This window comes from Myodes glareolus, chromosome 18 (assembly GCF_982192425.1).
Source record: "Myodes glareolus chromosome 18, mMyoGla1.1, whole genome shotgun sequence".
Taxonomy (NCBI): domain Eukaryota; kingdom Metazoa; phylum Chordata; class Mammalia; order Rodentia; family Cricetidae; genus Myodes; species Myodes glareolus.
In genome coordinates, this window is record NC_142043.1 from 59,999,508 (window position 1) to 60,011,706 (window position 12,199).

General features: G+C 41.5%; 1 protein-coding gene across 2 annotated transcripts in view; it reads left to right on the top strand.

The window, feature by feature from the left end:
- Positions 1-12,199, top strand: part of Specc1l (sperm antigen with calponin homology and coiled-coil domains 1 like) — a 107,921-nt gene that overhangs the window by 49,346 nt on the left and 46,376 nt on the right. For both annotated transcript variants that reach the window (XM_085679757.2, XM_085679756.2), the window contains 3 exons: positions 2,525-2,688; positions 4,075-4,166; positions 8,602-8,692. In XM_085679757.2, coding sequence (XP_085535883.1) covers positions 2,525-2,688; positions 4,075-4,166; positions 8,602-8,692 — 347 coding nt within the window. The remainder of the gene's footprint in view (positions 1-2,524; positions 2,689-4,074; positions 4,167-8,601; positions 8,693-12,199) is intronic.

The following is a 12,199-nucleotide window of genomic DNA, read 5'->3' on the forward strand; positions in this document are numbered from 1 at the left end:
GTTTTATCACATATGCCTCATTTGATAGTTAACCCTGAGCGATTGAAGTTGGTTCTGTCTATCCACTCATCCATCCATCCATCCGTCGTGCAGTGGATTAGTTTAAGGCCTTGTACATGCCAGACAAGTGCTCTATCACCGAGCTCCAAGATTCAGTTCTTGAAGGATCATTCCACTGGATCTTGAAAGTTTACTAGTCTTTATATTTCAAAGAAATGCCTGATAAAAGAGGCAGCATCTTGGGGCTGGAGAGGTAACTAAATGGTTAAGAGAACTTCTCTTCCCAGAAGATCTGAGTTTGGGTCCAGCCCCCTTATCAGGTGACTCCAATTGAGGGGACATGTTGCTTTCTTCTGGCCTCTGTGGGCCCCCGCACACACACACTATTGAAAAAGGAAGAGATAGCCTCTTACAAGCAGTGATTATCAGAGTGATGTTTTTAAGTACAAAACTACCTAAATGAAACAAAGTGTGGGTTTCACTCAAAATATCCTTCTTAAAGGGGAAAGTGTTACTTTTACCAAATCCAGTCTTGGAGGGCCTGATTTTCAACCTTCCGTGTGACAAAATGGGAAGTGTGGGCAGGCACTTCCGCTTAACTCTGTGTTTCCACGTGTGAGGTAGCCTTGAGGTGCACACTGTGTGACCTTTCCAGTCTGAGCTGCTTTCTTCTCATGGAACAGCATTTTTATTTGAGAATGATTGGGAGAGAAACTGGCTATTCAAACTCTGTTCTTTGACATTTTCTTTAACGTGATTAGGACCCTGTCCCATCGAGGAAAACACCTGGTGGTATATATTGTTGTTAATGAAATGTAGGTATTCAAGGGAGTAGAAAACCTTTACCTGCTATCGCAAGATGATTTTAAAAAAGTTTTTTTAAAATTATATTTCTTTATTTTGTGTGTGCGCCATTCTGTACATGTGGAAGTGAGAAGGCATGTTGTGGAATACACTTCCTACTGTGTGTATTCTGAGCATCACACTCGGTTTGTCAGCCTTGGTAGGAAGCACCTCTGCCTGCTGAGCCATCTCACTGGCCTTAGAGCATGCTGATGCCATCATTTAGCAAATGTGACTTCAATGTATTATAGGATTCAAGGCATTTGAAAAGCCTCTGTAATGCCAGCATTTTTTTTATGACCAATATATGATGTTGCAGAATCAGATGGGTAAAAGAGTTTTTCAAAGTATTTAATTGACCAGCAAATTTTAGTGGATAGGGTAGGAGAAATTTATTTACATGGCTTTATTTTCCACATTGTAGCTACTTTTTTCTTCTTGGAGTGCTGGTTCTCAGACACAGGGCCTCATTCATGCTCAACAAGTACTGTGGTGCTGCACCGCGTCTCCGGTCTGCAGCTGAGCTCACCAGTTTGGCGGTGCAGATTTAACGCAGGGCCTTCTACCTGTTTAGTCAGGGGCTCAGGACTAAGTTACTTTTCTAGCCTAGTAAAAATTTGGTAACTACCCATTGTTTCATTTTAGTATACTGAAAAGGTTATTAAAATATTCTCCCCTATTCCAAACACACATTTGTTTGAGATCTGCATTTTTATATCTCAGAATATTGAATACAGAAGAAATGAATATAGTTGTCTTCTAAGCAGTTAAATACATACATCATTTCTGTTTATCTGTCTATTTATTTATTTTGAGACAGGGTCTCTGTAGTCTTGGTTGTTGCTCACTATATATAAATCAGGCTGGCCTTGAATTGGCAGAGATCCACCTGCCTCTGCTTCATAAATGCCAGGCTTAAAGGCATGTACCACCACACTTGGCTAAATATATATTTTTAAAAATGTAAGACACTGTTATTTTTCTTAACAACTTTTTGAATTTGGAAAATAAAATTTTTAAAAATATTCTTAGATTTTTATTTACTTACCTATTTTTTTTTTTTGAGACAGGGTCTCATTGTGTAACATTTGCTGATCTAGAACTCCCTGTATGTGGACCAGACTAGCCTAGAACTCAGAGAGCTGAATAAAATATTTTATGGTCTTAATTAATTTAATGACCTTTTTCAGTCCTTTGCAGGGATTCTCTTTTTGTGACAATTTTGTCTCATTCTTAGGGAACTGGAACTTTTGGTTCTGTTCCGTTGTATGTGTGTGCACAGCGTGTTAGCCTCTGTGATCCGCTGCTGAATTCCCAGGTGACTGAGAAGGGCTGTGCCTTCCTGGCAGCACAGAACCAGAGATTCCCAGTTGAGTCAGGCTGCGGCCAGTCTGCCTCCCGATTTACTGCTAATTGATTACTGATGTCCTCACCTGACACTTTATGAAAATGGAACTTGATGGCTATTTAACTTGCTTAGGATAACCTGATAGGAGCATTTCAGCATCATTTCCTGGTGTTTACCAGGCAAAGAATATTAGGTCAGGCAATTGCTGTGTTCAGTACAACTTATAAAAACAAAAAACAAACCCTGATACCCTTTAATGCTTTTTAATCAGGAATTTTAAAATGTGTGTTTTCTCATACACGCAGATGTCTTTATTCCACTGTTTTTTGTTAGGCAAGAGGAGGAGCGAGGCCGGGTCTACAACTACATGAATGCTGTTGAAAGAGATTTGGCAGCCTTGCGGCAAGGGATGGGGCTGAGTAGAAGGTCCTCGACTTCTTCAGAGCCAACTCCTACAGTAAAAACCCTCATCAAGTCTTTTGACAGTGCATCTCAAGGTGAGTGAGTCCTTGTCTGTGGTTCCCGAGATTTGTGCTTCTCTGCTCACATGACTTAGCTGCCTGATCTAGTTTGCTATTCTGTATCGTTGTGTTCTGTTTTGTCAGCTTGCATATAGGGTTTATCATACAGTGCCATGTAGTATGTAGTATCACATACGTCGTATTAGGTATCCTGAGTCAAAGCAAGTTCTGCAGGGATTGGAATGTACTGCTTTAGAAAGCCTGATCTCAGCTGTGCACCCTACTTCCTTTGCCCAGCAGTATCTTTTCTCCCTAGATGGATCACACTCATTCCTGATTTCTCGTATCTTCTTTATGCGCAGACTTCCTGATACGTAACGCTAGCTCCTAACCTTCTTCCAAATTTCCTAATTCTGTATACCCAAGAGCCTCATTGACATTGATACTTGAGCATGTCCAGGCATCCTGTGTTTTCCAGCTTCATCGCTTCTCAAGCCTCGTGTTAGCACGGGTCTACTGAGTCACTGGGACCAGAAACCTAGGACTCTGATTTAAACCCTTTTGCTCACTGTCTGACTTCCAATGTGAACTTCTTTGGTCTGTTCTCTTTCTTCACTTTCAGGCCATCTTCGGTTAGTAACCAGTAAACTTCTAGTCTCCTCCTTTTGTCATCAAGAAAGTCTTTCTTGTTTAAAATGCTGTAATTATCTTATGATAGAAGGAAGTATAGATCAAGGTTGTGTAACCACTGGGCTACTCTTCCCTTACCTTGTACAGCCCACAACACTGCACTTCAGGGTCAGAACCAAGCTAGACTCTTGATAAGGTAGCTCTTACAACACTGACCCTGAAGACATATCCGCAGTCTTTCATAAAAGCTGTAGACTGTCTTATGTGACTGTGTGTGTGCCTTACTTATTGAGACAGGATCCTCGCTAAGTATCTCAGTCTAGTCTGAACTTGTTATCCTCTTCTGCCTCAACCTCTGAAGTGCTGAGATTATAGTGTTCACAGCCATGTCTGCCTTTTATTCTACTTGTTAAAAATACATAAATAATGATGCTGGGGATAGAACCCGGAGCCTCATACATGCTACAAGTGCTCTACCCCAGAGCTGTGACCCATCCCTCTTGTTGCCTTTCTTTAGAGTTCATTGATTTATGGAGTATTTTAGCCATGTGATTAAATAGCAGAAATGAAGTACTGGCCTAGGAAAGCATTCGTCTGGTAGGAAAAGAAATACCTGTGTCATAGGCTCTGCCTGTGAGTATTCAGCATAGGTCAGGCCTTGTTCACAGGATATAGTTTGCGGGAAATTAGGAGCACTGGCTAACAGGCGAATCCTTCCATGGAGATGAGTAGGAAACTCCCCCTGCACCGTGATAAGTTTATCATTAACTTTCTCATTTACTATTTTTGTAGTACCAAATGCTGCTGCAGCTGCAATTCCTCGAACGCCCCTGAGTCCAAGTCCCATGAAAACCCCTCCTGCAGCTGCTGTTTCCCCCATGCAGGTGAGTGCCCAGGATTATCGAAGGCTCAGAAAGGTTGAATTTGCACATTCGATAATCTTTTTTAGTTGTGCATGTGTCTCAGGTGGTGAATGGACTGCTTCAGAAGAGGGAGTGGTAAGATTCGCTTGGTAAAAGACCACGAGTAGCCTTAACGGAGGCAATTTATAAATTGTGATGCTCTTCTGGAAAACACTGATGTCTGAGTGAGTGTGTAGCTGGCATAGTTTATCTTTTGCTGTCTAACAGATCACTTCAAAACTTTGCAGACTTAATGGCTGGAGAGATGGCTGAGCACTTAGGAGCGCTTACTGCTCTTGTGGAGGTCCTGAGCTCAGTCCCCAGCACTCATATGAGACAGCTCACAGTAGCCTGTAACTCCAGCTCCAGGGGTGGATCTGACATCTTCTCCGGGCCTCCTGGACACCTGAACTCAAGTGTACACCCAACACGAGTTAAATGTGCATCTGCACGAGGCATGAGTGGAGAGAAGAGTTGCTCATTGGGGGCCATTTGTCACAGTTGAGCTCAAGGACAGGACATTGCTGATCACTGTGAATGACTGCAGAGTTGCTGTTCTTTTCCGTTGTTGGAGCCGAGCCAGGAGCCAGGCAGGAAGGCTTTTCTCTGTGGAGCTCAAGAGACCCTCTCGCTATGCCATTTCCACACCACTTTCAGAATATGGCTGACGTGAAATACTTTAACATGGGTGAGAGTAGCCAAGGGGGAATAGCCCCTGAACTGGTGTTCTGTGACAAGGATAGCCGGGGCCACCATTCACCTTAAAATTGAGAGCTTGGGGCATTTTATTTTTTTGACTTCTGTATTAGGTTAATAATTGACCCTGTGATTTGAGAGTGGACTTTTCAAGTCTAGGTTAAGTGAAGTTTCTCAGACAGTGGCTTGGCATTTGAAAAGTAAGGAAGCGCCATGGTTTGGCTGCAGATTTAATGCTTTTTAGATATTCTCTATTAATCAGACTTTTCAAAGAAAACCTACAGGTACAAAGCAAGAGGCCAAGCAAAGCAAACCTCAAATAAGATGAATAAAGACAAAGCTTCTCTAGCACTTATCTGTTATTTCATGTCTAAGATTTTGTAACATCCTTTTGAAGAGAGGAAGGTTAAAAATACCTGTAGCTAGAAACAATGCTCTTTAATACGTAGTTAGTCTGTCCAGTGTCTCTCAAGCCTAGCTGCACAGAAAACTGCAATTAGAGTTTAGAAACAGATTTCTAGACGTTGTCTCTGTGAATGGAGTCTCTGGGACACAGTTGGGTGTGTTAGTTTTTAAAAAACTCCATGGGCAGGAATAATTCTTGTCATGTGAAATAGCAGAGTTGTCATACACAAATGGAAAGCTGGACAAAATGTAGGAAACAGTGGTTTTCAGACGTTGCACTGCTGTGGTCCCTGGAAACATTACCAGCAGATGAGGGAAGTCCTGGTGTGGCTCGCATTGTTTTCCTGGAGGCAGTTTCTAGGTGGTGGTTTAGGGAGGCTGAACTAACTCAGGACAGAGAGGACAAACCAGTTGTATCTGAGGGTACAAGCCAACATTCATGGAAAATGAGACCACTAGAATTTTCAGGACAGAGTCCCTGGGAAGAGGAAGCTACAGAGAGGGTCCAGACATTCCCATGGGTATTCTTTTGAATCTTTGCCTGAGGCTGGCTGCCTAACTGTATGATTGAAGCCTTAGAAGGTCTGGCTGGAAGAAGTCTTCAGCAGCAATTGCAGGGACTTCTCAGACACTTTCAATAGTTTACGAAGGGTAGGGAATCATGTGAGTTCATATCAGCCACATGAAGAAACTTCCTTGAACAGATAGGGAATAAAGTATACCTAGACAGCTTTCGAGTCTGGGTACTCTAGGACTGCCCCAAAGACCTCAAAGGTACCTTCCAAAAGGATTAGTAGAGCTGGGAGTAGCAATGCTGTAGGCAGTCTATGAACTGCCCCAGTGAGCTCATCTGCTGGTAGTTAGCGTTTGTGTTCTCTGCTCTTGTTGAGTGTTGGCTGACTTCATGATTTGTTTCTAATAGCAGAAGTATGCAGTGGTGCTTCCGAGAGAAAGTTATAAAATGATCGGCTTCTGTTGTGAGTGCACCTCTTAGGTTCGCTCACTCTGAGGGAATCCTTTGTAGTTGCCTTGTGGTGAGCTTATTCTTGTGGAGAACCATGTAAGTAAGCTTAGCAGCCACTCTGAAACTCACCATCAACCATTACAGATGAACTTGAAAGAGACCCCTACACCTTCCTCCTTCCTGCCTTTGTGATAACCTTGTGATAGCTTGATTTGTCTTCTCACTGAAGACCTGGAGCTGCAATTGTCCAGCTAAGCTTTTGGACCCATAGAAATCATGAGATCATAAATGTTTATTGTTTAAAGTCACTGGAAAGTATGGGGATGCTTTGTCGTGCAGCAGACAACAGTTACTTTCCTGCCAGAAGGTCTTATAGTCTTTAGTAGAATCCAACAAAATAAAAGGTGCTTTTGTATTTATATGGAAATGCAAAGGAATTTGAATATGTAAAACATTTGAAGACTTGGAGTGCTTGATTTCAACATTTACTATATGACACAAACATTATGTTTCACTGAGGAGAAATCAGAAAGTGGATAGAGTCCTGGGTTAGACGAGCTGATTTTCAGCACAAATGTCAGTATGAGGGCAGGAGTTGTCTACACAGGATTCTGAGAAACTAGATGAACATAGGATAATACTGTCAGGATTATTTAGTATGAGGGTAGGTATAGATTCTGAGTATGAAATACTGAGGTTGACCCTTAGACCCAAACTATATATAACAGTATATAAAGCTTAAAGATAGGAACATTAGTGAAAATCTTTGTGTTTTTGAGCACACAAGGGCTTCTTCTTTAGGACACACATACACGGACACACACACAAATGAGTCATAAAAGCAACTGATACTTGAACATCAGGATTTTTAAATTTGAACCCAAAGACATGACAAATAAGCAAAGTCATATTATACATAGGAGAATATATTCACAGTGTTTACTTGTCTTACAGAAGACTTGCATGTGATAACTTGAAAACAGCACGTAATAAGGGGCAAACAGTTTATATGAAAGCATAGAAGAAGGCGTTCAGCATCATTAGTCATCAAGGAAATGAAAATGAAATTCACAGTAAGCTATTAGTCCATATCTGGCTAAAATTAAAGGTTAATGATGTAAAGATGTAGCAAAGCTGTACTTTTGCATAGGTCTTTTGGGAGAGTGAAATAATTAGCTAGAAGTTAGTTAGATTGTTTTAAAAATATGGCTGAGGGTTGGGGTATGGAGGCAGAAGAAGTGGATCTCTTTGAGTCTGAGAGCAACCTGGTCTACACAGCAAATTTCAGTATAGCCAGGGTTACATAGTGAGATTCTGTCTTTAGGGGTGTGTGTGTGTGTGTGTGTGTGAAAGAGAGAGAGAGAGAGAGAGAGAGAGAGAGAGAGAGAGAGAGAGAGAGACGGCTGGAGAAAAGCCAAGGAAATGGAAGCACAAGGAAGAAGGGTGGGTGGCCTGTTCTGTATATTACGGGTTAGAGCAGTAGTGGTGGGTATTTTAGGCTGCTGTGTGTGTCCACATCAGGGCATAAGGAAACTCCTTATATTGCTTTTGGCAGGGGTTCTGAGTTAAAGACTACAGCCTGGACTGGGACAATTGTCAAATTATCAAGTGGGAGACATAGTTGAGGTCTGTTTGGAACCAGGACAAGAAAAACCAATAAAACCGCAATAGAAACACATCCATATTTTGGTTTGGAACCTAATTTTGTGTTTAGCACATTAGCATATGGTAGTTCAAGAATCTCTCTAAACAGAGGAATTAAATTATATTCCGAGTGCCAGAGGCTTTCAGGGTCAGTGGTATGTGTAACTATTAAAGGCCCCAGGGAAGCATCTTTGTGGGGAGCAAGTGTCCGCATTCTGGTTGTGATGCCTTAATACAGAAGTGTAAGGAAACCAAGTGAAGAGGGTGCTGACTGTTAAAACTGCATAAGAATATTCATTTTTCTTATAAGTTTATTTACTTTTAAAAAACGATTTGTTTAATTTTATTTGTTTAATTTTATATTTTATTTTATTATCTAATTTGTTTATTTTATATGCAATTATGTTTTGCTTTTATGCTTGTCTGTGTGAGGCTGTCAGATCCCCTGGAACTGGAGTTGGAGACAGTTGTGAGCTGCCATATGTTTGCAGGGAATTGAACCCAGGTCCTCTGGAAGAGCAGTCAGTGCTCTTAACTGCTGAACAATCTCCCAGCCCCCAAGTTTATTTTTTTGAAGAGTACTGATCACACACTGTATCTTTAAATCAAAGGAGTTATGCATTGTTTGTAACTGACATCTACTCTCTGAAGCGTTTGTTTTCTCTGTGAGTCTCAGTACTAGATTTAACATAGCTGCTTTTATTTCAGAGACATTCCATAAGTGGACCAATCTCAACCCCCAAGCCTCTGACAGCCCTGTCGGATAAGAGATCAAACTACGGAGAAATTCCTGTACAAGGTACAGCTAATGTATCCTTAGCATTTCACTTTCGTTAAGTTTTAGACTCTGGTTAACAGCTTATTTTTTTTTGGTGCTGGCATTATGCTTGCCAACCTGGTTTTTCAAAAGTTTTTCTTAATATGTCTTAACTTCAAGTAGGAAAATGAGTTATTAGCAAATGAAGCTTTCATGACAAATGTATTTTTTCTTTTTGTTCTGAGACAAAATCTTAACTCTATAGTCAGACTAGTGTTGAACCGAGTTCTAGGTCTTCCTGCCTGATGCTCTAGAGTGTGGTGTTACAGGGGTATGCCACTCTCCAGACTGGTACCTTTAAATAATAATAAGTAATGCAGAGTGCATGTCACTGCAGGACATGGTTCATAGTTCTTCATGGAAAGTGTACTGCTGTCATCTGTATTTTACAGACATCATCAGAACACATAAAGCTTTAAAAAACCCACACTTTAATATACAGGCATAGATAAAAGTAAAACAAAGGGAAAGATTGACCATGCAAGCCAAATGTGGTAGCACATGCCTGTGATCCCAGTACTCAGGTTGGCAAGGCAGGAAGACTGAGTTCTGGGCAAGCCCTAGAAATCCTACTCAGTAAGACCTATTTCAATATAACCATAAATTTAGACCGTTCAATGTTGATGTGTTTATTCACATGTCTGAACTAAAGTCTACCATCCTGATAAATGTTTTCTGTTTGCCCTGTTCTGTTCTTTTTTCTCTGATTCTTCTTGAGTTCATTGACCTTTTTTTTTTTTTTTACTACTTTAGCTTCTCTATTAGCATCCTATTTTTTAACTTTAAAATTTTGTGGGTACTTGAAAGATGACGAAGTGTTGAAGAACACTTGTTCTCAAAGAGGACATGGGATCAGTTCCTGGCAACCACATGGCAGCTTATAACTGTCCCTAACCAGTTCCAGGGGACCCAGAGCCCTCTTCTGGCCTCTGCGGGCACATATGCATTGTATATTCGTACATGCAGGCAAAAAAAGCATAAAATAAAAATAAATCTTTTAAAAACTTGTTAGTTATTACACATGGTTTGTCAACTTGATTCTATTGACATTTGGGACACAGATCTTGGTTTTTTGGGGCTGGTTGTGAAGGAAGGGTAGGCTGTTCAGCAGAGCTTGTGACCTCTGCACACCAAAGGGTAAGCATCCATTAGGGCAGTAGTAAGCCCACATGGTCCCTCTGAGCAGAATTTTTTTCAGTTGAGAGAATCTTGGGGCATAACTTTCAGTTTTTTTTATTTTTGTAATTTTTGCCGATAGATGGAAAGTACATCTGTCTGTCTGTCTATCTATCTATCATCTATCTATCTATTTGATTGCCTTCTGTCTTGGGGTAGAAGGCTGGATGTACTGCTGTTTTTCCTTGTCCCTTCATCTTCAATAAAAAGTTTTCCTCATATAGCTCAGCCTGGCGTCAGACTTTCAAATGATGTGTCTGTCTGTCTTGTCTGTGTGTCACAGACTGCTTATGGAGGCCAGAGGACGGCTGGCTCTTTGGAAGTTGGTTCTCCTTCCTTCTACCATGTGGTTTCTGGGGATCAGGCTTAAGTATGGTCAAGCCCTTTATCCCCTGAAACATCTTGCTGGTTATGCCTCGGGTTTTAATCCTTCTGTCTCAGTCTCCTGTGTGCCAGGATTATCGGTATGAGCTGCTCGTCCAACCTTTTTTCTTTGTATTTTTTCTAGTTCTCTGTTGAACATCTGTGAAAAGATGGATTTCTTTTTTTCTTTTATGCCTTCAAAAGAGCACGTCTTTCCTCACACTGGGTGTTTACTGTGGGAGTGACTTCTCTACTCAGGAGCTAGGCTGCATTGGGGACTTCTGCTGTGGTGGTTCTCATGTAGAATGGCTTCCACCTCTTCTAGTCTGTTCTAGTCATACTTGGACTAATTTTCTAGGATCCCTTTTGAAAACAACTTTTTAAATGAATTCTTTGAAAATGTCATACAGTTTATTTTCACCATATTCAACTCCAACTCCTCCCTTTACTTTCCTCCAGGACCCCTCTCTCCCACCTTCAGCTTTGCATATCCTTTGTTTTAAATTTAATAACTGTCAACTCAAGTTTGTTCTGTCCGTGTACTGCTGGGTCTGTGGCCATTCACTGAAGCATGGTTGGTGTACCAGAAGCTATATCCTTCAAAACTTGGCTCCCTCCATATCCATCCCCCTCTCTGGTTTTATTTTTTGAGACAAGGTCTTCTCATAGCTCAGATGGTCCTCAAAGTTGCTATGGAGCTGAGGACTTAAATTCTTTATCATCTCTGCTTCCTAGGTACTAGGATTATAGGAATGTGCCAGCATGATAAAGCCGTCAGGCTGATAAAACCGTCATTGGCTCCCCCTGCCAACAGGAGAGAGTTTGAGTGTCTTCCTTCTCTTGCGCGTGGAGCCTCACCTTGCTCCATTTCCCTTCACACTTGCAGCATTGCTGTTCTGCTGGGCGTTACGCCAGGAGTATATTTCCTTCTGAATTTTCTTTTTCCTGTGTAAAAGCTACTTACCTTTCTGACTTCAGCCTCACTGTTATTGGAAATGAATAAGCTCAGTGTTTTACCAAGGAACATGTGAACAAAATGAAAGCAATTTAGCAAGGAGGTTTCTCTTTTTTCAAAAGGGACAGTCAGAACTTAAACAGGTCTAGTGACATTTGTCTTTCATCTGTGATATAAGTGGCATCTCATCCCGTTGGTGAGAGGTCAGACTTCACAGTCTGACGCAGTTGGCTAATCAGGGTGCAAAGGAGGGGCGAGGGTTCTTGTTGGACTAATTTTATCTTTAATAGGTAAAGTCTCTCACAGTTCTCCCCCTTTCTTACACAATTTCTTTTTTATCATCCACCTGCCTTCAGAAGCTGTAAACCTAACTGCTGCTGTGGAGTTAGGGCCATGACTGATCTGGCTTCTTCTAGCTGGGTGGGTTAGCTGGGTGTGGCAGTCAGGGTCTGCCTTTCCAGTGGAGCTGTCTGGAAGGCCTGTGAGTACATTAGTAGTTCAGTTTCTGTAGCAGCCAGATACAGGGAGAAATGAAGTCCTTGATTAGTGCCTGGAAGGGATGCGAGGAGAAGTAACCGCAGAGTTACTGGCATCACTAGTCCTCAGCAGCGAACAAAACAGGAGAAGCCAGAGGAGAGGAGACTTTTGAAACGTTCAAATCAAAGTCCATTAAAGTATTTTGGTGAACTCACAGGAGCATCCATCTATTGGGCTCTTCTTCCTTTTCCTTTGGCTTCTAAGGCTGCTCTCCAGAGCACTGAATCCAGGGTTTGTTCTCAGTTGATAGCCTTTGGGATGGCTGCAGTCAGTGTGAGGTTTCTCTATGATGGCTTCTAGGGAGGGAGAGAGAATTTATAACTTTACTTTTAGGTCAAAATAATAGTGGACCTGTCTTGTAGGTAGGCAGGTACTGCAGTGTTGAGGTGAGCCAAGGTCTGAAATCTTATATCTGGGCAGCATTTTTCTTTTCTTCTTTTTTCAAGAAGAAAATCACT